The 26,904-nt window shown below is 37.6% G+C and overlaps 1 protein-coding gene across 11 annotated transcripts in view; it reads left to right on the top strand.

Annotated features, from left to right (window-relative positions):
* naaladl2 (N-acetylated alpha-linked acidic dipeptidase like 2) overlaps positions 1 to 26,904 on the top strand; it is a 460,659-nt gene that overhangs the window by 58,048 nt on the left and 375,707 nt on the right. For all 11 annotated transcript variants that reach the window (XM_084921762.1, XM_084921764.1, XM_084921763.1 and 8 more), the window contains one exon: positions 12,049 to 12,121. In XM_084921762.1, the coding sequence (XP_084777888.1) occupies positions 12,049 to 12,121 (73 nt within the window). The remainder of the gene's footprint in view (positions 1 to 12,048; positions 12,122 to 26,904) is intronic.

Here is a 26,904-nt window from a genome sequence, read left to right on the forward strand (position 1 = left end):
AAGTCTTTGCCTTTTTTTTTAATTCTACAATTTTATCTTCATTTTTCTGTTTCTGCATAGCACAAAATGTTCACTTTATCCAAAAGGCACATGGATATTTTCTTCTTGTTTCGCACATCTTCTTTGATTTCTCCCGAGCTTTCCTTTTTCCTCTCTCCTTTTTTCATCTTAATATCATCTGACATTCCTTACCTGCAAGCAGACGGGGTATCACCTGTCGTCTGTTCGCTTTTTCTTCTGCAACACGATCTGATGCGTCTCTCAAACAACAAAAGGGAACAGAGAAAAAGAAGGGGTGGGCGACAGTGGAGAGGGAGGAGGGAGAGGATGGGAGGATGGGAGGCTGGTCTGCGGCTTGGTATCTTAGGCAGTCCAGCACTTTCTTTGTTATCTGCTCTCAGTGTGGGAGAAAAGCATCCCACCTTCTATATTATCATCAAGCAATGATAAGGATGGCCCTGGCTACTCTTCTCTCACAAAGGCAAGCTGATGCCTCAAGGCCATGTATGTGTGTTCGTGCGTGTGTCTGTGTGTGTGTCCGTCCATGTATCTGAAACCATGTCATGAAGACTCCAAAAACACCAAGGGATGTCTTATCCTTTTATTCTATATAGAGATAACAGTGTTAGCGTGATTTTGTTGCGACTTTGAGATACTGGCTTTGGCTCACCTCAGTACAATGGAACTCAAAGGCATTGTGGCATTCAAACAGCCCTGAAATTCACTGACTGAAAGTTTCCGTTTCCAAATATATTTGCATGGTTTCTTAGGATAAACAGCCAAAGAAGCGTCTGTACACATGCTTAAAAAGTTTTCATTAGCTCGGCTTTTGTGGAGAATATCTAAACTATGATTAGATTGGCCAGAAGTTGAAACAAGTTTAATCTTGTCAATTTAGCTGTGTTCATTCAGGCGGTTTCTGTAGTAGATGCATAGGAAAAGCCTCAAGAGCTGGATGACATATGCAGTATACGCATCCATGTGTAGGAAGCCAGAGAGGATTCAAGGTCATTTTGACTGGTCTGCCACTTAATTGGTGTGTGGGATCTGAGGAAGTTGGTATTGTTGGGCTTTGAAAATATGTGCATATTTATTTTATTGTATTGAAATTGTTTTTTGCGTTTTTACAGGGGAAAGTTGCGCCACACAGTTTACAAAACATCACATTTTTCTTGACATCAAATGCGAAACGTGTACATATGTCTCCTCATCTTCCAAAGCGTTGACATTTTGTCGTGTTTTCATGAGAAACAGGGAAGGTGGGAGCTTCTCCCCCTTCTACTCTCTTTGTGGGTGGCAGATCAAATTGAGCACAAGGAGATTATTTCTGATTGGATCACTTTCAAACTTTTCCCACCTCTCTATAAAACGTAATGAATTAATTCTAATTGAATCTCATCTCTCTGGAACATTTTCATCTCATTTTTATTTGTTGATGAAAGTGTCAATACATGTCATCATCGTTTTTGTCCTTTATTTTGTTATTGTCTTGTTTTTTTATCAGAAAAAAAGGTTGTTGACAAAAACTATGATGAAAATTATTAGTCAACGAAATTAACACCACTTACTCATGAATTAAAATGGAATGTGAACAAATAACAAAATGAAAGTTGTAATATCAGACATCAACAAAAACTTCCCGCTTGTTTATTTGATTGATGTCATTGGTAACTCTATCCTGATGACTTCAAGCATTCATTCATTAGTTTCATGTATAATGAAATACAACATGGTAATCATTTTGTGAATGATGCTCCTTTCTAGCTTAAAATATAAGATAACGCAGAGCATAGGGCATGCTTATTTTTGCACTTGACAAGTTGCTGCTATGTGAGTGTATGTCTTCCATTCATTTGTATTACTGATTGAGTTTGTGCTCACTGTCCTCTGCTTAGTAAGTGGAAGTCTTCAGGTGGAAGGAGAGTTGGCACAGTACTGTCATGCAAATCACCTTTGACACTGGACACCAGAAGCAACAAGTTGCATGGTCAGTGGGGGTTGAGAGAGCTTTTAGATCGGTATGCGTGCCCATTAAGTGCCATCAAAGGGGTCCATATTAATGATAATGATGTTGTTGCACTGTAGGATATGTTTGTGAAGAAGCATCCTAGCAACATAAATTAAAAATAGCCAAACTCCAATCAGTTACAATTGTTACAGTGTTGTGTCAGCAGTGTTTTAAATCAGTAATTTTTCAGTTTTTCAGAGCCAGGAGGCAGAAAGGGATGCATACAGCATATGGTTATTAATGTTTAAAGTTTCTGAACATAAAAGCTTAAAATGATTATTTAACAAAACTGCAGTTGTTTCTATGTAAAAATTAAAATCTAAGTTTATGAATAATTATTACTTGGTGCTGTAAAAGAACACGGCATTTTATATGCATTTCAAAAGGGTGAGCAAGCTAGAGAGAGCTTGGATTGTGCAGCACTACTCTATTTTTCATTTTTGATTGAATTATTTTTCATTAAATTAACTTAAAACTTGAAATGAACCAGTGAAGGAATGTTGGCATGGAATAGAAAAAACAAATGAACATAAAAGATAAAATGCCAAATTCCAAAGTTTGGTTTGTTTTAGTTTTAGGATAGTGTTACAGGCCTTCTGTGGGGTCTGTTTTATACAGAAAAGTAGAGACAGGAGACATGAGTTGCGTTTGGTCTGCAGGCTGTTCCTCGTCTGTTTTATTAAACAGAATTTCACAGCGTTCTTTTCTGTTCATGCAGACACACATTCCTCTTGTAACAAACCCCCCCCCCCCATCATCCAACCCATTTGGTTACCTTGTTTTCTCACAAGTATAAGTTGTGAGTACAAGTATATCAGTCTCCTTATTTACAATGAATCTGTAATTACATTCTGCTGCTGTTCAGCATCAACAACATCTCTGTGCGGCAATGTTAACACTGCAACCAACCTGCCTATATTACCATTGTACATTCTTTATATCTTAACAGATTCAAACATATATTACATTTGTAAACAATAAACAACTATATCCTGCAATTGCCCACAAAGCCATATACATCACACTATTTACTTTTAACAAAACAATAAGTAAGAATTGAGTTATGTTGAAAGCATCTTTATCAACCGTAAACCTTCCAGTAATGTCAGGATAAAAGAGGTGTGTCTCGGAGCTACATTTGTCACAAAATAAAACATATGTAATAAGATCAGCTACCTCTTTACACTACAAGTGGAATCGCGGCTTCCATTACAGCTGGCGGGAAAGGTTAGCTTTTTCTCAGGCTATAAAAACACACTTTCTCACAAAATTTATGGTCTTTAAACTAAGAAAAAGGTTTCTTGTCTTTATATGGGCATCGGAGTTAGTGAAATTAAATTACTAACCTGTTTTATACAGAAAAGTAGAGACAGGAGACATGAGTTGCATTTGGTCTGCAGGCTCTTCCTCGTCTGAGGTGCAAGAGCGTTGCAACGGCCTATCGCACTCACAGCTACTTCCCCCTATTGGCGATACCACGCAATTACATTCTCATAACTTTAACTGAAAAGTGCAATATCACAATGCCTTTTACATAACTAAATATTTAAACCTAATTACAATTGTGACCATACACTTGTAGGTGTCACAATAAGACAGACTTGCCGGCCGGCAAGACTATTCTGTGTTGGTAATTTTTTCTAATAAATGTGAGCACAAGAGAGAGGAAGACACCATACAATGAATTTTGATTATAAAATCTTATTTGGTTTTCATCTGTGCCCATTTTCAGTGATATCAACTTTAATAGTAAGGAATTAACTAGGCATATTATTCTTTTCTTTCTCTATTTTTTTTCCTTTTCTTTTGCCCCTGATTAGAATCACTTTAACTTTTGAAATATTCTTTTTGAAATACTTATAAAAATAGAATTTGCACCTACCATTTACAGATATATGTAACTGCTGGATATATGAAGTGATTTAGACCATATGATCAAAGTCATGCTTCAACTGTTTGGTTGTCTGTCTGTTTAGGTACACAATTTTCTGAAATTGTCCGGTATTTGCAGTCAGGTGAAAGCGTTTTTCTTTCTTGCTTTCTTTTTCTGTCTGTCTTTAAACTGTTGCCTTCAACACCGAGCTGCAGGCTTGAAGTAGAAGGAAGAAAATGAGCTCTGAAATACTGACTCCTTGGTAAAACACAGTCGGAATGACCTTTAGTTAACGGACAAATTGAGTTGCCGCCAGGGCACACTTCTGACTGTTGAGTGAACACTGTGAAGGAGTATGCATGTCTATGAATGCTGAAGTCGGCAAGTGCTTGAGATCAAGCTAGGGATGTGTGGGCCATATTTTATTTCAATACTTCCACAATACAACAGGCTCCGGCCCCCTGCGACCCTGAATTGGATAAGCGACCGAGTTTTGCTTGATCTGTATTCAAGTAAGCTAAACACTGGTAAATAACTAATACTAATGTCAGGGTTGGAGGAAAACCACATTTATGAAATATATCCTTATAACCAATGTTAATAACCTGTTGGCACACGCAGTTAAGTAATGATTAGGGGCACGCTTATCTTTAATTGTTGGTGATTGTAGAAATAAAGAAAGAAGTGATTGCTGCAGATGAAGTGTACCTGTCTCTGGGTTTCATTTACATAAAGCCAGAAAAAAGTCAAGGTTTTACATTTTGCAGTTTGTCTGAATCTAAAGGCAAACAAAATCATGTATTCGGTCTGCATGCCCTGCTTAGAATCAGTTGTGTTTTACTGTTCCAAGTTACAATAGAGCAGAGATTACTGCCGAGAGAGAAAATCGCTGTGATTTTGAATGTAGTAACTGGATGTTTCTGTGACACCAACAGGTCGTAACAGGAAGACTTCATTCTTTCCCAAGGATAACTTAATTATCTATTTACATAGACATGGTTCTGCTGGCTCCACAACACACTAAAGCTACTTCATTCAGTGTATTGATATTGTGTAGAGAAGGTAAAATTCACTGACAAATATTAATTAAAAAATGAATGTTAATAAAAGTGTATATATCTTTGAATATAGTTTTATTTGTATAGCAAATCCAACTTATAGGTATCGCAACACTACAAAATGCTGGTAAAATGAGTAATTTTATTATTATTGCATATTCAATTCAATTCAATTTTATTTATATAGCGCCAAATCACAACAACAGTCGCAAAAGATTGTGAGCCGTCAGAAGCTGTGTTTTTCTTTTTTTTCATTGCTTAAAAAATAAAATCAAAACAAAAAAAAAAAAACCAACCTCAGGATAGTGATATATGCAAATAACACAAAAGGGACAACTTTAGGTTTCATTGCACCGCCAAGATCCCTCATCTTTCTTTTTCCTTGTAACTAAATGTAACAAAACTGTTTTGGTTCTAGAAGTTTGTTCTATGCTTTGGAGACAAAAGCTTTTTGTCTATGCTGGGGAGGAGAGCAGTCTCACTACTCCCTGACTGAACCCTAAGAACCAATCTTCCCATTTTTATCATCCTGGGAACTAGGAGTGTGATCCAGTACACTGATGTATTCTCCAGATGAAATGAGATATTTGCAATAACTGTCACAGGTGCCCACTTTACACCTCCGGTGTAGTTCAGGATAAGGACTCTGAAACTTGAACATAACTGAGGCTGGGGAAACTTTAGTTGTAGCATGATTTTTGGTATGCCACGACATACCTCGAGAGCTTGAGTTTGACCAAGTCATCTTTCTGATGTTTTAATTCCTGAGATCAGACACAAAACTCCCAGATTTGTAATAAACTACCAGGGAAAATTAGTAGGCTTACCATTTCTTTAAATATACTGTTTTTAATAATAATTCTGTAAGCGAGGTGCTCGGAAAGTTTTTAGTAATGCCTCTCAGAGCGTTTTGTCGTGTCAGTGTCAGAATATGTCAGAGTATGCTTTACTTAGCAAGAAACAGCTTTGCATGCAAGCATTTGAATAACTTTGACATGATGCTTGGTGTGTACTGTCTGTCTGTTCCTGAGATGAAGCATGTAATTACACTTCAAAGAAAATGGAAGTGAGTGTGCAAATACTGCAGCCTTGTCTATGTGGCAGCACACTGTCATGTGTGACGCCGTGGCTTGACGCAGAGCAGGTTGTCTTTCATCTGTAATAACTCTGACTTTCAGTAAATGATTAAGACTTTCAAATTACCACTTTTTTAAAAAGAAACTCTAATCTCTTTTTTTGTTTACGTCAGTATTAAGGTACTGCCGAGGAATAAACCAGCTAAAAACTACAACTGCCTTCAATCTCCCTTCCTTTTCCATATTTTCGTGAAGAAAATACTCATTACAGCTGCGCACGAAACAGAAACAGCTTAGCATGCATAGCATCAAGACTGAAACAAACCGGGGCATACATACAAAATATCTTAGACTCATGTACTTTTACACACATACACTCATCAAAGACCATTTTGTGTTCATTTCCCTCCCTCCAAGCAGCTCCTCTCCTCCCCAGTCAATTTGACAAATCCATTAGGGATCCATTACAGACTTTATGAAAAGCAGCTACATTATTTTTCTTCCAGTGCCGAGGAGCCACATAAATAAGCCCAGTGATAGTAATGGCAGTCCTGATGGGGGTTTAAGCGGGATATTTGTGTGTGAGCTGACATGTGTGTGTACATTTGTCCCTGGATATGTCATATTTATCCCTGCACAAATGTGATAGCTCTATTTATAATTTCTAAGCTCTTATATTTGGTAACATTTCACTGATTTCTTTGATGCTGTGCTTTTGGTAGTTCTTTTCCCCGAACTATCAAAATCATCATGATGCAGTTTCATAAGTTGCATGTGTGTCTAGAATATGGTTTATGTATTATGTTTGTTATTGAATGAATGAATGATCTTTATTAGTTCAATAAAGATCATTCATCCATTCATTCATTTATGTTCTTTGTTTATTGCTGTATGTTACCAAATTCTCCCTGGCAGATACGTGTGTTAACTCGGTTGATGAAGTGTAATGCAAACAATATGTCACATCTTAGACCTTTAGTCACCTTTAAAGGGCATTGTCATAGAACTCTACAAAGCAGTGAACCATGTTTTGAACACATTTACCTTGCTGCATGCTTAGCTTTCACACTGATTTTCTTTCTTGCTGCTTGCTGTGACCTTCATGCTCAATGGCTGCTACTGTCTTTGATAGCCATATCACTACTGGACAGGTCCATATGGTACCTCCACAAATCTCTGTTCAATACTATTTGTAAGCTGTAAGGTGACCTGTAGCCTCAAAGCCTGCAGAAATGCCTTTTTTCAGCAGATTCAGAATGAATTAAACTTTGTGTTACCAATCGGATTATTACTGATAAAAAGTGTGACATTTTTTCTTGCTGTTTTTCCTCTTTGGTCAGGTTTAGGCACTAAAATCTACATTTTAGTATTTATACGCTAACAACTACAGCAGTTTTTTACAAAGCTTGAGAGACATGGTTTGGTCACATCTCCATCACTACATTAACCAACATTGAGCCAATGCATGTAATTCATTAAAGCATCAATGTTAGCGCTTTGGCATCTGCTGCATTGATTTGTGGAAACACAAGTTACTGTATAATGGTAAACTGATGGAGTGCTAATTTATCAGCTAATGCTAGTTAGCTTGGTAAGATTGCAGGTTGCATTCATAAACTGTAAATCTACTGCAAAGTTGTTGACTTGATAAAACATTTCACCAAAACTGAGGTGGAAACTTCTGGTAAGGTGTTTACCACACAGCAAGTCATAATATTGGAGAGATAATCAATTAGAAATGCCCCAAAAGGCTCCAACAGCAAACACACAATGAAAATGTTAAGTTTAATGACTGAAAGCAGAGAATGAAGCCTCATAGATTGTCTTTATCCAGACAGCTGAAGATCAATGTGGCCACGCCCCAAACTCAGTTTTTCAGTTTTTCTAAAACAAAATTTGGATTTTGGCATTTTTAATATTCCATTAACAAAGTATTCGTGGAATGCAAAAAGTTGTTTGTTTGTTTTTCATTTTTTAGTATACATTTTAATATGGGGATTGACACCCTGGGGCCAGCCTCAGGTGGCACGTAAAGAAACTTGTTTTTCCCCCCATTTTAATGTTTGGTTACTTTTTCAGCTCTGAAGGTTGACCCTTGGTGCGTGTCCAGTGGGAACTTTCCAAGAATTCATATGTGAGAACCATAATGGCAGAAATGACAGTGACAGCAATATTTAACAGCCTGTGAATAAAGTGGCCTACTTACAAGAGTCGCAATTTACTACTACTGACTGATATCATTCATTGTGATTATAGACTTTAACATCTTCATCTTCGCTGAAGTTGTTTGAAATTACAGCTGTCACATAGATATACATAGTGGAGTAAAAGGTGCACCGTTTCTCTCAGAGATGTAAAAGTTTAAATACTCAAACTGTATATATCTAATAATTGTACTGCAGAACTTATTTGTGAATTATCTCTGATATTGTTATGTGTTCACCCAGAGTGATTGGTAGTAATAAAATTACATTTTTGGTCATAGTTTTCAGTTTGATGCCTGGCAATGTGACATAAAATGCCAAACTGGTACTTAATTGTGTAGTTCATATAGGGACTCTCTCTCTTTCTCTCTCTCTCTCACACACACACACACACACACACACACACACACACACACACACACACACACACACTGGATACATGAACTTTATTGGCTGACATGCACAGACACACACAAATTCACACAAGAACGCACAGATATACTTCTGTGCATGAAAATGTGAGAAATTGTGAGAAAAAAAAATGACATCGAAAACAAATAGATAGCTAATAGATTCTGACAGGTGGAAAATTGAGATTTCTCTTAAAATTGAGAAGTGGCACTGTAAAACCAGGCAATCTCACCTTGCTGGTGTTGAAAAGACCTGCCACGAGGAGGAAGAGGATATTAGACAAGCTGACAAGCTGTCACAAAACTCAACTGAGCTGCACTTTATGCACAAAGAGGAAAGGCCTAAAGGTGTGTCTTCTTGCCTCGTGACTTAAAGATGGATTCTCGTGTTTATGAGACTACTTCTGTTTAAGTCCCCCAAAATCTCCCCAGCAGGACACCCAGATGTTTTGTATTTCTTTTCTTGCTCTCTCTTCACTCTGTCTTGGCCTACAGCTTCATCAAAATCCCTGTCTTCCACTCAAATGCCACAAACTATAACAGTTCCTCTAAAATAATGTCAAATGTACACCCCCCTGGGGACTTTCTTGCTGTTTTTACTTAACTTGACAAATAGCTCAAGTCATGTTGTGCTGTGGTGAGTTAACAGTGATAGGGCACCAATCAGACATGTAGAAAAGTAGAAAACTTTGCACTGGTGCATACATGATATTGTGAAACCTTTGCTCTCTTTCATTTCCTTTGTTCATTGTTAGTATTCTTCCATCTTGTCTCAGTGCTGCTGCAGAGGCCAGGACCCCTGACACCTGATGTATTAGTCTGTCTGTGGACTCAGCAGTAGATGTTTTGATACCTTGAGTTCCTGCAGGGTGTGTCTGTGTGTGTGTGCATTTTATGTCATCACATGTAGGCCTAGTGCTGTGTGTGCATACAGGGAGTGCAGAATTATTAGGCAAATGAGTATTTTGTCCACATCATCCTCTTCATGCATGTTGTCTTACTCCAAGCTGTATAGGCTCGAAAGCCTACTACCAATTAAGCATATTAGGTGATGTGCATCTCTGTAATGAGAAGGGGTGTGGTCTAATGACACCAACACCCTATATCAAGTGTGCATAATTATTAGGCAATGTCCTTTCCTTTGGCAAAATGGGTCAAAAGAAGGACTTGACAGGCTCAGAAAAGTCAAAAATAGTGAGATATCTTGCAGAGGGATGCAGCAGTCTCAAAATTGCAAAGCTTCTGAAGCGTGATCATCGAACAATCAAGCGTTTCATTCGAAATAGTCAACAGGGTCTCAAGAAGCGTGTGGAAAAACCAAGGCGCAAAATAACTGCCCATGAACTGAGAAAAGTCAAGCGTGCAGCTGCCAAGATGCCACTTGCCACCAGTTTGGCCATATTTCAGAGCTGCAATATCACTGGAGTGCCCAAAAGCACAAGGTGTGCAATACTCAGAGACATGGCCAAGGTAAGAAAGGCTGAAAGACGACCACCACTGAACAAGACACACAAGCTGAAACGTCAAGACTGGGCCAAGAAATATCTCAAGACTGATTTTTCTAAGGTTTTATGGACTGATGAAATGAGAGTGAGTCTTGATGGGCCAGATGAATGGGCCCGTGGCTGGATTGGTAAAGGGCAGAGAGCTCCAGTCCGACTCAGACGCCAGCAAGGTGGAGGTGGAGTACTGGTTTGGGCTGGTATCATCAAAGATGAGCTTGTGGGGCCTTTTTGGGTTGAGGATGGAGTCAAGCTCAACTCCCCGTCCTACTGCCAGTTTCTGGAAGACACCTTCTTCAAGCAGTGATACAGGAAGAAGTCTGCATCCTTCAAGAAAAACACGATTTTCATGCAGGACAATGCTCCATCACACGCGTCCAAGTACTCCACAGCGTGGCTGGCAAGAAAGGGTATAAAAGAAGAAAAACTAATGACATGGCCACCTTGTTCACCTGATCTGAACCCCATTGAGAACCTGTGGTCCATCATCAAATGTGAGATTTACAAGGAGGGAAAACAGTGCACCTCTCTGAACAGTGTCTGGGAGGCTGTGGTTGCTGCTGCATGCAGTGTTGATGGTGAACAGATCAAAACACTGACAGAATCCATGGATGGCAGGCTTTTGAGTGTCCTTGCAAAGAAAGGTGGCTATATTGGTCGCTGATTTGTTTTTGTTTTGTTTTTGAATGTCAGAAATGTATATTTGTGAATGTGGAGATGTTATATTGGTGTCACTGGTAAAAATAAATAATTGAAATGGGTATATATTTGTTTTTTGTTAAGTTGCCTAATAATTATGCACAGTAATAGTCACCTGCACACACAGATATCCCCCTAAAATAGCTAAAACTAAAAACAAACTAAAAACTACTTCCAAAAACATTCAGCTTTGATATTAGTGAGTTTTTTGGGTTCATTGAGAACATGGTTGTTGTTCGATAATAAATTTATTCCTCAAAAATACAACTTGCCTAATAATTCTGCACTCCCTGTACATAAATGCCTGTGTGTGTGTGTGTGTGTGTGTGTTTGTGGAAAGAGTGCAGTGTAATTGCATGTACTTTTTCCACAGATGGCCACATGTTGTGTAATCAACACCTGCACCATCGTGTGGGTGTCACGGGTCAGGAATTGGTGCTACAGTATAAGCTGCTCTGCTCCACCACCAACTGATGTGGCCAGTGGATTAAGCAATTGTTCTACCAAGGAGACAAATACTTACCTACAGTATATCTGTCATGACCTTACCATTCAGTCTGCACTGAGTGTGCAAAGTACAAAGGAAGTGTATGCAATATAAAAAGAATACAATTTACATGCTTTTAAGTCTTAGTTGCCTCTATTAGCAGCGAGCAGACAAACAGCAAATGGCCCGACAGCAAAATATTTTGCTCACCGTCTTCGGGGAGACTTCAAAACAAGCAAATCTGAAATTAACCTACCAGAACAAGGCAATTTATCAAGCAATATCTGGGAGCACGTTACTGACACCTACGTCATTACCACAGCAACCCATCCAAATACTTATATGATTTCTGGATACATCATTTGATCTGACCATATAGAAGTATTTATATAGAGAAGGCCAGTCCATCCTTAAATCTGCTTTGAGAACACATATCTGATATGCCTGATTGTTCAGGAACATGTGATGTGTTAACTAAGCCTTGAGATTTGAGTCACAACAAAGTGATTCTTGTCAGATCTTTTGGTTTCCCAGGTTTGAAACATTGTCTTTCAAACTTCGGAACATATTTACATACTTTATTTGTTTTAGGTATTTCCGGGTAGTGATGTAGCTACATAGCTGGTTTTAAGAAAAAATCCATACGTGCCATCATATAACATTAGTCATAAACTTTTCTTTTTTTTAAATAAAGACTTATCACATTTCCCTTTGCCTGTTTTATGTTACAGAACTTTCCTGTGTGCTTTGTGTTCAGCAGTACTCCTACTGCAGCACTTGAAAGCAACAACAACTCCAGCACTTGTGAGTACATTCTCATTTTTTTAAGCATTGCCATTTTATCAGCATAAAATTCATTAATTTTGGCAAGAACTTCTTATTAAATAAGACCTTCTTATACTTTGTGTTTCAGTTATTCAGTTATTATTCCTCAATATATTAAAAAATAGTCAAGGAATCAGATGTCAACCTGTCCATAATATAGTTACTAGTACTATGCTGGCAACAGGATGCCTGTAGCTGGTACTGGTACTCGTCTTTTTTTCTTCCATCTCTATGGTAATAGATTGATTAATTCACAATTAGCTCCAGTGTTCAAAGTCCATCTTTGACTGCTTCCAGCAGTAGGGAACATCTGTTTTATGAACACACACACACACAAACTCTTGCTGATGCTCAAACAAGTACACACATACAAGTTGTGGCACATGCACACGCACGCACAGACAACTACAAAGCTTTTGTTGGGTGAGGGTGAGACATCTGCTGTTTGTTCTTCACAAATTATTGATAGCAGTAAACAGAAAGTTGAGGGGAAAACAGGCATTTCTCATGCTGATGAAATTTTCACGACCTGTCAGCCCATTCAAGCCAACACTTTGTTACCAAGTAGGATGGCATGACAACAAGAGACGCTGCTTCAATATGCTTTTCCCATATCAAGGAGAGTGCAGGGGAGTTACAGAAACAAAGAAATTCACAGGAAAGAGACCTGAGACAGGTGAAGCACTTTTTTTTAAGTCATTTGTATTTGAAAACCCAATGAAAATGAATGTAGAGCTATGCTGTTGCTATAAATGGCAGTGTGAGCTGAGCTAATGATAAACGTATTTCTGCATTTTAATCATAAAGAGAAAAAGCTCTAATAGGTCTTACAGGAATAACTTAATAACTTGCAGTACTTTATGATCAAATAAATACAGACATATACTTCACAAGCATTTTGTGTCAAGGTGTTAACAAGGAGAAAACATTTATCCATCATCATGGCATACTTGTCAAGTTGTAGTATAATGTAATTAGCGGGAGGGTGTATGCATGTAAATGATGCCTCTCTGCTTGGCTCTCACCATCTGTATGCCTCTTACTCCCCAACATGTGGCCTATCATTAAACCAGATTAGTGGCACTTGTAACTAAGACAGAACAAATGCCCAGTATCCTAGGTGTAATGTCCATATACTGTATAATTCTGCACCTCATTATCTCATGAAAAATGCCAGTGGATAGGAAGGCAAGACTTTAAAGGAAAGTAACAGGGTATCCTATCACAAACACGCTTTGGCAAGAGATGTAGAGGAACATCTCTCGCCTCAATCTGACAAGTAACAAGGAACTCCTCAATACTGGCATTACTGTAGCTAAGAGGGCCAGATTAAAATGCATCTAGACATCTTAGGAATGGTTTGAAAAATTCATCCACCATGTGTCATTTTCAGCAAATATTAAATAGTTTTATGTAACATTGTAGATGTTTTTTAAACTATAGTAGTAACAATATTTTACAAATCTTCAGGGAGAAAGAAAACGACGTCCATGTAGGGTGCAGGCAGGGAGCACAAACGCTATGTTTTCATCTGATCCAATTTATGTTGTTAAATTGGTAAATAGTGGAGGAAGATGTTTCTGTCTGTGTGTGTATTTGGTGGCGGTGGTGTTGGCAGGGCTTCTGAATTCTGGTCAAGAATATGCAGAACATTGTATAGAACAGCTGTTGTTCTTTTTGAGTGTGATGCTACAATGTAGTTTGATTCAAGAATGAAACTTATAAAGCAGAGCTTTATATTGTGTTCTGCTAGCTCATTACACAATTTGTATATGCACTAAAAATTACAGTTTATATTGCAAAAAATGTTGATAATTGTTTAATATACTTATTTACTGCTATTTAGTTTACTACTGCTATTTAGTTTGTTTTGTTTTTTTTACATAAGTGAATTGCTCTTTTTTGTTTTTAATTTTTAAATTACTATTATGTAGCTCTTTTCCCATCGAGAAAAACGTCCCACCAATGAAATGTTGGTCTGTGGGAATATTAAAGTAGTAGTAAGTGCAAATTTCAGTATTTTGCTGATTCTGGCAATGGGCAACCTCCTGAGCTGAAAAATGTATGCAAGTGGCAAAAACATCTGTAGGTACCATGCAGCTGGCTGTAACAGAGTCCCATGTTAAAATGTCCATCTTTGCATTAAATTGTATGTTTAAGGTCTGATGCAAATAACAAACAATATGGACATTTAGATGTTATATTGTCATGCACTGAACACACTTACTGTGTATGTGTGCTGTTGTCGTTTGGAACATTTTTAATGGACTGTCTAATAAATACTATGGCTTACTTTGTAGTACAAACCTTCCAAGAAGTACTGTATTATTGTAGGGTCTACCTTACAATATAAAGCACGTTGAGGTGACTGTTGTTGTTATTTGGTGCTGTATAAATAAAATTGAATTGAATTGAAGAGGTTTGTCCTTTAGTTTTGATGAATGAAAGTTTAGCATTTTCTTAATTAGTGCTAACTAGCCAATGTGTGTCTTTTATTGCATTCATACTGTTTATGAATATAGCTTGCTTACTAAGCTAGCTAGCATTAGCAGATAAATTAGGAATACTCAACAAAAGTTATTTTAATATTGCTGCTAATGTTGAAGATTCAATGTTCACACGCAGCAGGTGATGTCCTGGTGGCTACTGTTTTTATACAGTCTATAAACTTTAGAGAACACAGAGATTAGTTGCTTATGCAAAACACACAAAATCATAATATTAGTGCAAACAAGTGATCGTAATTTCACTCAGCAGCCTTTAATTTGGGACCATTTGTGGGGCGATCATGGCTCAAGAGTTGGGAGTTTGGTTCGAGCTGTCCCCGGCTTGGACAGTCTCGGTTGTTGTGTCCTTGGGCAAGACACTTCACTCGTTGCCTACTGGTGGTGGTCAGAGGGCCCGGTGGCGCCAGTGTCCGGCAGCCTCGCCTCTGTCAGTGCGCCCCAGGGTGGCTGTGGCTACAATGTAGCTTGCCATCACCAGTGTGTGAATGTGTGTGTGAATGGGTGGATGACTGGATGTGTAAAGTGCTTTGGGGTTCTTAGGGACTAGTAAAGCGCTATACAAATACAGGCCATTTACCAAACTAAAGAAATACCAAAATGCAAGCATGCAGCAAACATCTGAAAAAAATTCAATGGTAAATGGCCTGTATTTGTATACCGCTTTACTAGTCCCTAAGGACCCCATCCAGTCATCCACCCATTCACACACACATTCACACATGCACAAGCATAACATGACAGCTAACATCGGAATGCAAAGCAAATTAAACATGTAATGTTACAAAACCAGGCACAATAGAAGAATAGTGGGCAGCAGACCTAGCAGACATATTTGGCGACATAAGAGGCAATTCTTTGACCAGCGATTTTCCAGTGGCTTGATATCTTCACAGAAATCAGTACATAGCATTTGAACAGCACATGTGTTATAAACAGGAGAAGCAGTTTGGAAAAAGTGAAAGACATAATAGAGAGGACAAACCAAAAAGAACTTTGTGAAAGAATATGAACTGATGAGTACTATATCTGATGCGCAAGCATCAGATTTAAGATAGAGTAGATAGAGTGTGGTGATGAGTAATGGGTCACTTCTCCAAAACTGGATAGACTGAAAGAGTATCAGGATAGAAGTTAAGCATGTGTCTTTGGTAATTTATAGCCACTGTTGCTTGAGACACAGCCAGCACACTTTGCTTTACACAGTGCTTTGTCTTACAAGTAAAGATCTAAGATCTCAGCTCATCAACGGAAATACCTCAAAAAAAAAAAAAAGAACAAATAAAAAATGTGCTTTTGTCTAAGTTTAAGACAGGTTTTTCAATGTTATTTTTTTTAATACAGTATAAACAATAGCAATCAAATATATCAAAAATATAATGGACAATGCCAGGTCACTTCAGGGATCAATGTTGTTTTTTCAGAAATTATTCCACAGACTGAACAAAAAAGAAACCAAAACAGAAAAATTGAAAAAAAAAAAAAAAGGCCTTCTTTTCATTTTTTATTCTCTTCAGGATTGTTTACTCCTCTCAGAGATATCTTCTTGCTATTCCTGGCCTCTTTATTGACTCCCACAGCCGCCTTTGTTATGTCCCCACTGTGCTGCTTGGAAAAGTGGCCACCTTAAGTGTTCTCTTACTGCTGCTCCCATTGTGGGAGCATATTTCTAAAACAACACAAGATAGGCAGACTGTTTATAGTTTGATATAGAAGCAGAAAAAGGAACCTTCTTTAGATCCAGAAGGAAGAAATAACTTGAAATGCATCGACTGTTTGCAGTCAACAAAATTAGTACATGGAAACATTCATAAAAAAGAAGAAGAGAAGCGAAGGAAAGCAAGAAGAGTCATTCTGTTTTTATCACACGCGATGTTTGAACTATAAAGAGGATGAACATCTAAAGTGAAAGGTAATGCCAAAGTAAACACTTGTTTTGCTACTTTGATTTTATCACGGTATCTCTTTGAACCTCCAGTTTTCTGGTATCAGTGAACTGTCTCACTTTTAACCTGAATTTATCCAATGTATCCCTCTGGTAACTTATTCTGAATCCAGAGCAAATCGACTGTTATCAAAGCCAGTCAGTAGCCTAACTGCTGACCAATAGGATTACTGAAAATGCAAAAATTATGTTTCTACCAGATCCTAATAGAGATACAAGAGTTTATAATAATGTAACACACTTAACTAGCAATAAAGACTGTTGTGGGTTTTTGATGAATCGATTTGGTTGCAAAACAGAGCTTCAAGAATGGAAGGAGAGTTTATTACACTAAATGCTTACATAATGATAATAATAGCCATGTTTTACTTTTACAAAGATTCTTTTATTCCCAACAGAATTTCTCACAGTTGTTGGGATTTATTTTTATTTCATTGCTCTGCCTCAGAACAAAATGAAGTGCTCTTTATTTTAATATTATGAAACTGGTTCACTATCACCACTGTAGTATTACTTGACCATTTAAAGTGTCATAATTCACAGCGGTTGGATGCAGAAAGAGGTCTGCTCCATTTTTGTGTGTGTTTCCTTTTGTCCTTAGGATTATTTGACTGTTTTCTCTAACTTGCTGATTGCATGTGTAGTACATGCAAATTTCATTAAGCAAGCTGAAATATAAAACCTAAAGAATCAACATGAAGGCCCACATATTAGCAGAGGCTGTTTGATGGCTATGTTCAAAATGCCAGTAGCTTAATTCTCACGCAATATTAATCTTCATATGATTCTGTGGACAGAGATGATTAAAAAAAATCTTTCCATCAAACACTAATTTAACTTTAATATACACAAAAAAAGTCATTTATTTTTTGAATAATTTGAGTTGTTTTGTTTTTGAAACCAAATGTTTAATTATGAATTCCTTTAAAGTGGATTAAGGGAAAAGGGAACATTTCTGCGCTCTGTCTTATAAAGTAACCCCACTTATGTTACGGGTGGCTGTAACTCAGAAGGTAGAGCATTAGCTCATCTACTAATCAGGTTGGTGGTTCGATCTCTGACAGACTCCCAGTCGGCTTGCAAGTTCCTTTCCAATGTATGTGTTATGTGTGAATGTGAACGTTAGATAGAAAGAACTCATTTAGAAAAAGCATAGAAATAAAGTGTTTGGGGGAATGACAAGTTTTAGACAATGACAAGTTGTTTAAAACACTTTGAGTGCTTAGGTAGAGTAGGAAAGTGCTATATAGTCTTAGCATAAAGGATATTAAAGTGTTTTGGATTACCCTGCATTTAAAAAAAAGTGCTAAAGAAGGACACAGCATGTTAAAATACCTAATGACCTAATAATACTGAACACGTTCAAACGTGAAAATAGGTTGTTCCACTGGGTCTGAGGACCTGTTGGGCATTCCAGTTGTTGGTTGACCTTTCTGCTAAGCGTGGGCCTCTATATACTCCTCTGAAGTACAGAAAAGGGCCAAGCATTGAGCCAACCAATCTTGTATTCTCTTTACCCCTTTCTCTTCCTTCCTCCATTAGTCTTCCCTACTCCTCTCTTTGTTCCACCCCTCTTCTCTCTTGTGGACAGTGAGATTCTTGGTTATGTGTGTTGTTAATAATTCAGCCTGGAGGATGGATTTTGGTCTTCATTTGCAGCAGGACATGCCTTGCTCCACTGAACAATGCACTCATGTCCAGGACCCTAAAGTGTCTTCGGAGGCAGAAATAGGAAAACCCCTTTTTTTCCTTTCAGTGACTGCTGGGTGTCTGAAACTATGGGGAAAGAAAACGGACAGGAGAGAAAGAAACAATGACTTAAATTCATTTTCTTTGCGTGTCCACAGAGCGCATTCTCTGACAAAGAGGTTACTCTCCTAGCAGAGGTTGATGTCAGTGTATAGGTACAAGGCATGAGAAGATCAGGCATTTTTAGAAACATTCTTTCTCCCTTTTGAACCTCCTCTGATAGATTTGAGGGTCATTTTTGCTCCATTTCCTCTCTCGATCTTTTTGTATTTTTGCGTTTCCATTTGTTTCTGCCATGACACATTTTCATGTAGTGGCATATTAGTATCCATCAGTTTTGAAGGGCAGGGCGATCAGGGAGGGCTGTCGACTGCTGTGTGTCATACATTATGTCGCAAAACTAATTTCCTGCCTAAGTTTAACAATGTCTGTGTCCTCTGAGAGGTGATACTATATGGGGGTACAAATCGTGAGGTTCTATGTGTTTCACATATTGTGTATGTGCGTGGAAGCTGGAAAAAATGTGGCAAAATAAGGTCAGAAGAAAAATCATGTTTGTGCCAATGTGACATTCAGAGTTACTCTGGTGTCATGCTAATTGATAATAAACATGCCAGGGTAAATTAAGTATTGTTGGAAAATAGTGACATAAATAAATGATTATGAAAATTAATGTATCTATTATAATAACACTGTAGCAAAGGTAAGTCTGATGCATGAAGGAAAGAAACGGTAGCAAGCAACTGAGAGTTAAGATGAATTATTCTGTGAATTTACTATAAGCATATCCTTTGGTCCTGGTGCTGCTTTTAGTTTTATTTATTGGCTTTGTGGGTGTGAGAAGTGCCTGAGACTCCACGTTTAGGGTCTATAACTGAGTCTTGTTTGGCCAAACCTTGCCTTATCTAGCACACTGGTGTTCCAAGTAATCAAGCTTGGATAGAAACATTTGAAATATAGAACTTAATAAATAAATAGTTAAAAACTTAATTTGTACTGTCAAAAGAATGCCATCTTTTTTAATGGTTTGTTAGGTTAAGTAGCACCCACTAATGTATCGTTACTCTAAGGGTTGCTTGCTTAATTACTTTTAACTAGACTTTCTTTTTATTAGCAAACAAAAGTCCAGGTAGTCCAGACCCACTAAGACAGTAACAATAATAATAATGATAATAATAATAACCTGCCTAATTTCATATGAAATCTTTTAGTCTTTTAAACCAGAATCTTGAGCTAAAATAGGTAGCTGTGAAAATTCCCTCTCTGGTCTTTTTTCAACATGGACCTCATGTTAACAGAAAAAAATGTTATAGTAATTTTACAAAACAGTAAAGGAGGCAGAGTGTTTATACTTTTTTTAAATTTGTTTTGACCTAAAGGAAGAAACTCATTTTTCAATGGAGTGTTACCCAGTCTGTGTTCATACGTCTACATTTTTGCTCCAGCTTTATCACTTTCTGGTTTTGACGTGATAATTATACACCTGGATCATCTGCTCGTGCTTTTTGTTTTCATATCCAGTCTAAGAAGCTGAGCCCTCCGCCCTACATCCCTTCATCATTCTTCATCTCACAAAATGTCTGTGGTTTAAATATGAAATGGAAAATGACTGACAGGCTGGCACAAGGAAATAACTATCACCATTTTCTTGTAGTGGTTAAAGCCCTTTAAGAGTGTCAGGTTTGGTGGAGGAAGTGGAGGTGCTAGTAGGGAGGTGGGTTTCTTATCTCTCCTAAACACCTGTACCTGCTCTATAGTGCCATTTAAGAATTCATCACTGCATAAACAGGAAACACAATGCAGATTTTTGGGTCCCTTTATGAAATACTGCAGGCTAACTGATAATAGTTCCTGGGAACAGTGAGTCTTGTATTACTGAGCCTTGATTTGACTTGTATTGCTTTGCAGAGGCATTTGTGTTTTAGATATATATCTTTGTGGTAAAATTACTTAGTGCTATTTTTTTGGAAATGGTTGTATTTTGTTTATAAATTAGTTAATTGTTGGTATCTAATTTTTGTGATTCCTAAAATGCACGATCTGATATCGTCGTGTTGGTGTTGTTCCCAGATCAACATAGTAAATGTTGTTCCTGGATCAACATTGCACCAATCAGAATGTTGTGACGTCATACTTTTGCGACTTCGGGAAAAACCGCCGTAAAACAAAGAACTGTACTTAAGCTGCGAGAAACCGCGTCTGTCCGCCGATCAACGGACCCTGACCCTAACCCTTTAATAAACACTAAGCAGAATTGATATTGTCCTTGCAACATTGGAATTTCATAAATGCACGAATGGCTTGGCGCGCCAAAGAATAACGTCACAACAATGTGATTGGTCACTTGCAATGTTGATCCTGGAACAACACCAACACGACGATATCAGATCATCCTCCTAAAATAGCCTTATTGTAAAGGTCACAGTGGAAAACAGTAATTGAAGTAATAGTAATAGAACAGTAATACTCACTTTAGTCCAATTTCCATCATTATATAGCATGGTCATGCAAAATTACTGTTGGTTTTCCTGGAATGGCACTTCTTTCAAAGTCTTAAGGTGGATGACTGTCGCACCTTGATTGGACTGACTCAAGCTGGGAAACTAGAGAGTCCGTAAGTAAGACAGCTAATTAACATGTTGATTTTAATCAGGCTGTCATTAAGCTGTCACTGGTCTGAGGAAAAGGGTGGTGTGAATTTGTTCATTTACCATGCAGTTAAAATCATGGTAAATATTAACACATTCAAATGACTCAATAGGGTCATGCCTTTTATGTGAATATGCTAAGATGAAATTATAGAACATGGAATGACTTGTCATTTTACATACGTAAGAGACAATCAGCTTAATAATCATCTGTCTATCTATTTGTTTGACACCAGCAATTTAAAGATTCACACTTTTGTCTTGTCACAAAACACAATTTTGACAAAGCCAATTGTTTCGCATCGAGTGTGCTTTGCAGATGCTGGTGATGAGTCTTCATTTTTAAATGCATTTGTCAAAGTCAGAGACAAGAAAATTATAGAGAATCCAATAAAGTATTTATTTTTATTCAATGTCAAAGAGGTGCAATTTCCCATTTAGAAGCCCAGTAGTTTTATTTCAGAGCAACAGGCCAGTTAATTTTTGTTGCAGGCTAATACCTCCCTTTAAACGTGACATAAATGCCCATCACTTTCTTTTTTTCACCTCTTCTTATTCCATTAAAAAGTAAAGTGAAAGTGAAACTGCTTTGAAGCAATGTCATCAAAGTTGGGAAGTCTGTTGGGAGGGGGCTGATTTAGTGGATGGCAGGGATAAGAGGATCTTAATGGAGAGCAGCACTTTCTGTTTTGTTAGATGCAGTTAGATATAGCAGGCTGGTGAGTGACTACTAATGAATGACCAGACAAATCATGCACAAACAGACACACAGTCAGATGTGAAACACAATGAAGAGTCTGATTCTCATTTGGATCTATTTTCTTCTTGGTATTCTGTCCTTTGTGACTCTTTGTGTATATCTGTATCGAACAGCATTGTTACACTAACAGCAATGGTGGATCACCAAACAAAGAAAGGCTTGATGTTTATAACCTTCTGGTTGACTTTGACGTTATTCTCCATGCATGCTTCATAGGATGATCAGGTGAGCACCTAATGAGCACGTGGTGTGAAAAAAACAAAATGAAACAATCGTTAAATAAGTCTCAAAAGAGGTCAAAAAAACAGAACTTAAAGGAAAAAGTTAAAAAACCAAGATGTTTTAAAATATACTTAGCAAATATATCAGATTCTACACTTGATTAGGGATGTTACTTTGTTAACTTTCATCAAAAGAGGAGGACCTAAAGAACCGATTCTTATCTCAGCATGACAGTAGACAAAAAGATAACGTGTGACATTCTTGGCATTCCTCAATATTGCACAGGCAATTTAAAGCACTAATAGTCTTAAAAGGTAAATGTAGTAGATGAAGGAATAGACTGCAACTATGCCTGTAGTTGTGTTTCTGGTACATTTTATGACTTTGCATTCTAGGGATTCAAACATGCTCAGAAATTTTAGCCAGTCAGGAGCCTCAGGGGCAAATGATTCAGTTTACATCACATGGGCCCTTGCAGGCCCCCAGGGTGATGCTGACTTGGAAAGGATAATTTGAGATTAATTTTTTTTAGCTCTTTATGTGTGACCATCTGTCAAGTCAAATCATGTCAGTTTTATTTACAAAGCCTAAACTTACAAAATATAAATTTCACTCAGGCTACAACCCTGATCTTTCCTGTGTTTCTTAAGAAGTTGTGCTGGTTTAGCTAAATGATTACTTCTCAGCAACTGTTCAATGCTTCACACTCAGAGGGCTGAACTTTTGGGTGCTGTCAAGCGCTTCTCCCCACCCTCTTTGAGGTTGCATCAGGAAGGGCATCTGGCGCAACCTCTTCCCAGCACTGTGGTACAGTTTGCACTTACCATAGCATCACATGCATAGATTCAGGGGAAGGAAAATGTGTGTACGTGCTTATTAATTCATTAATAAAATCAATGCAAAGCATTTCTCATGTGGCTGCTAACGCTGCTGTCACTTTCCATTGGCTTGTATTAGGAAGCCAGCGGTTGGTTTATACATTTACTTGACTTTGCTAGCATTTAGCATAGACAGCATGAGAGCAGCCAGCGGAAACAGAGACAGTTAAACATCACATCACTACACTACACATCACTAAGCTTCTACTTTTTGTTTCTGGCATCCTTTACATTGTTGTTTCTTTGAGTCATTTTGGAGAAAGGTTTTTTAAAATATGTGTTTGTTCCTTTGTTATAACAGCTTAACAGCTTTTCTTTTTGTTAAGTGTTTGCTACAGGCACCTAGCTAGCTTGTTTTTTTTTAATTATAATCCATTCATCCATATTCTTCCACGTATCCAATTAAAACGTTTTCATTGGATACGTGGGATACAAAGACATTGTTGCATTTACCCAGACCTAAATGTTCATTCATGGGTACATGCAACAATGTCTTTGTATCCCTGGTATCAAAAACTGAGTTGCTAGTGTAACAGAAATATGCAGAAAGTGTCCATTGGTGTTGGTTTTCCTGATGCACCGGTAAACTTGTAGTCAAGACCGCCTAATCCGAGACCAAGACAAGACCAAGACCAAGTCGAGACGAGACCGAGACCAAGACCGAGACAAACAAAGTCTTTAAACTGCAGCCAGATGCTGCTTCGTTTATGGGTGTCAGGCATATTTGTGTGTTTTTGCTTTCGCACAGCCCTCCTCACCGCTGTCTACTGTCTCACTCACATGCTCAACTTGACTGTCGCGTCTCTCACCCTCTCTGTTTTTCACATAATGATATTATCCTATATCCTCGCATGTAATTGGCCACAATATGGAGGTATTGGAGCATAGCTGAGTGCATATGTAGTGTGAGAGCTGAGCAGCGAAAGGAAATTAAGTGAGGGTAGAAATGACTGAAAGATTAATAGGCTCTGTTTTGAATTTTGTTCAAAAAAGAATGACTTCATATAGGAAAAAAAATAAATATCACATATGCAGGACACCTTAAACTAGGTTTTTAATTAAGCAGCAAGGCAGAACAAAGTCGGGGCTGTACCAAAACATGAGGACTAAACCCCAATTCAACCAGACCCAGAACTGATCCGGAATTAAAACAGGACTACAACAGTTCAAAATCAGGACTACTTAGGACTTAACCAAAACAGAACCAGAATCAAAACTAGATGATAGTAGCACTAAAAATCATCATAGACCTGCACTAAGACCGGTCTCGAGACATCCAACTCTATGCACCGGCAATGGCAATATTTCATGTCAAGAGATAAAAGTAGACTTTGCAAACAAAAATTCTGCATTAGTCACAAGTTTGTCAGCCAGGACATGATTGTGTTTGGAGATTTTTGCACTTATCAGTTTGTTTGTTTTTTAATTTTTGATGTAATTAATTTATTAGATTGAGGCAACAAAAACATGGGTTTAGGATTGTGGTTTAAGTTAAAGTATCCATGTATTACATGTATGTGTATTACATTTATGGTATTAATAATGACATATTACTCTGAACATCAAAAACAGCTTCCATACATAGTTGTTTGTTTGTTTTAAGGTCATCTCTGTCTACATGCAAGTCTACTGGACTCTTTGTCCACTCCATTCATAAAATCTTTATTTAAAAAGAAAAAAAAAGAAGTGGGATTAAATTAGTTTCATCCTGTAGTCCTTTGCTTCTTTCATCCACCTGCTCTCTCTTACCCTTTCTGTCTCTCTCCAATTTGAGTGTGTTGGGCCTTTTGCCAGCAGTTAGATCTCAGTGGGGCCCATCCATATGGCCAACATGTTCAGCAGTCATTATTGGCCCATTTAACACATCTAACTGTTCAACATTTGACATCTTGTCAAGACAGTTAGTGTAGATTATTCCTGCCTAAGACACTGTGATGTTGATTTTCTCACAAGTTTCTGGAGATTTGTTTGTGTTGCCATGCATGATACTGGTGCTATAAATAGTTGTGCATGTGACAAATATAAAAACCTACTCAATAGTTTTCACACTAACGCTCTTATCCTTTTTTCCTCTCCCTTTTTTCACCCTTTCCCTCATTCTATTGTATTTACTTGTTCAACTATGCTGTTTAACATCACGGTAATGATCTCATTCAACCTATCTGCACATTTAACTTTGTAACCAGTGGACACCTAATTTTTTTGGGTGTAAGCAAAGAGACAAATTGAAAGATAAACCAATGCATAAAGAAACGTGTTTAAACTTGTTTTAACTCTAAGTGTTTTATTCTCATTTATTTTATTAATTAATGTATTATTTATTTATTTGGGGCAGGGGTATTACAGCGCATTAATATTTCACATTTTTTGTTTTAAAGGGTGGCATGACAAAAAAAAAAAAAGACCTGTCAGAAATTTCCAGGGCCCAATCAGGTCCCATATTAATTACTTTGTCAAACAGTGTACACCCAAAGATTTAAATTTGTAATGATAGCTTATACAACAGGGATAAATAAGGATTACCTACATTTGAGAATTTTACATCAGTGATTTTTTGTTGTTGTTGTTGTTGTTGTTTTTTGTTGTTTTATAAATGATATAAACATATCATCAGTTATTCTCTGTGGATAGACTCTGATTAATTGAAAATTGCAATAGTCCTTACATAGTTAAATAGAGGTGGTAAGTTTTACAATGGTTTTATATAAGTTTTTTCATTCTAAAGAAATGGTACATACATATACATATGCTATAATATTAACATTTTGAGAGTCTCCATAACAGGATAGTGTGTGTGTGTGTGTGTGTGTGTGTGTGTGTGAGAGAAAGACCTACTAGAGTAGAAGCGCATTCCTCCCTGAAGGGAGGTGGAAAGTGTAATTACCTGGCATCTGTCTTGCTCTACCTCATTCACCTATTTAATTCCATCAACACTCCCATTTTTCTTAATCTATTTCCTGATCAGTTCATCTCCCACCTCTTTCTCTCATCTCTTTATTTTCCTCAATAACTATTTTTTTCTGATTCCTACAATTTTCACTAAACATTGTTCTTCTACCTCATTTACCTCCATATTCTCTTTCCTTTTCCACCCTCCCCTCACTTGTCTACCTGTACCCCCCTTTTATCTTGCAGCTCCAATCTGTTACTGTGTCACAGGAAGTTAACAGGTCAAGCGTAAAGACTAATCTAAATTCCGTTCTCTCTACTCCAGAGAGAGTTTATGATAAAGATGGGAGAGAGGGGTTGTATTTTTATCTAAAACTCTCTTTTCTTCTTTCAGTCTGTGCCAGGTATATCACCCTTTCCTTTCTTCCTGATTAATCTTTTGCCATGGTGTTTAGTAATGTAAGACTGCTATCACAGTAGTAAAGGGCACAGATTCATGGCTCCAGCATGGCCCTACAGTTGTTCTTGCTGGTATTAGGCAGAGCTTTGAAAGAGAGAGGGACACATATAAATCTGGACTTTGTACTGTTGTTGTACAAACTACTGTAGAGGCGTAGTTAAGTTTACAGTCTGTCTTTCTTACACCATAATACTAAATGAAGAAAGAAAAAAACTCTTTCAGTCAATGATGAGCACCGTAAGACAGCAGTATGTTGGGACCTTGTACCTTCATTATAGAACACTAACTACCTTTTAATTTTTGGGAGTTGCTTTAAATCTGTCATCAACTTCTGCAACAAACAGATGTGTTGCTTGGTGATCCTTAAAGACATTCGTGGCCCTCACAAATTAATATACCCTGGACAATTTCTATGAGTAATTTTGAATCTTCATTTAATGGTCTGTCTTTCATAATCAGCTCAGAAACTGTTCAAGTCTATTTATGTGTAAAGGACATGCTGCATCCTACACCACCACAGACTCACAGCCTGAAGAGAATACTTAATCATATGTACTTAACAGATCACATAGAGAGACATTAAACTGTGAGTGCTACTGCAGGTCACAAAACATTCATGTCCTTTCTCAAAAGATTGATATTATAAAGTGTTAGTATGCATAAATTCACAACGTTGACCTCCATGTGACATGCTGTCTGCTCCTAAG

Source organism: Perissodus microlepis, chromosome 23 (assembly GCF_051167445.1).
Source record: "Perissodus microlepis isolate ML-2025 ecotype Zambia chromosome 23, ASM5116744v1, whole genome shotgun sequence".
Classification (NCBI taxonomy): Eukaryota; Metazoa; Chordata; class Actinopteri; order Cichliformes; family Cichlidae; genus Perissodus; species Perissodus microlepis.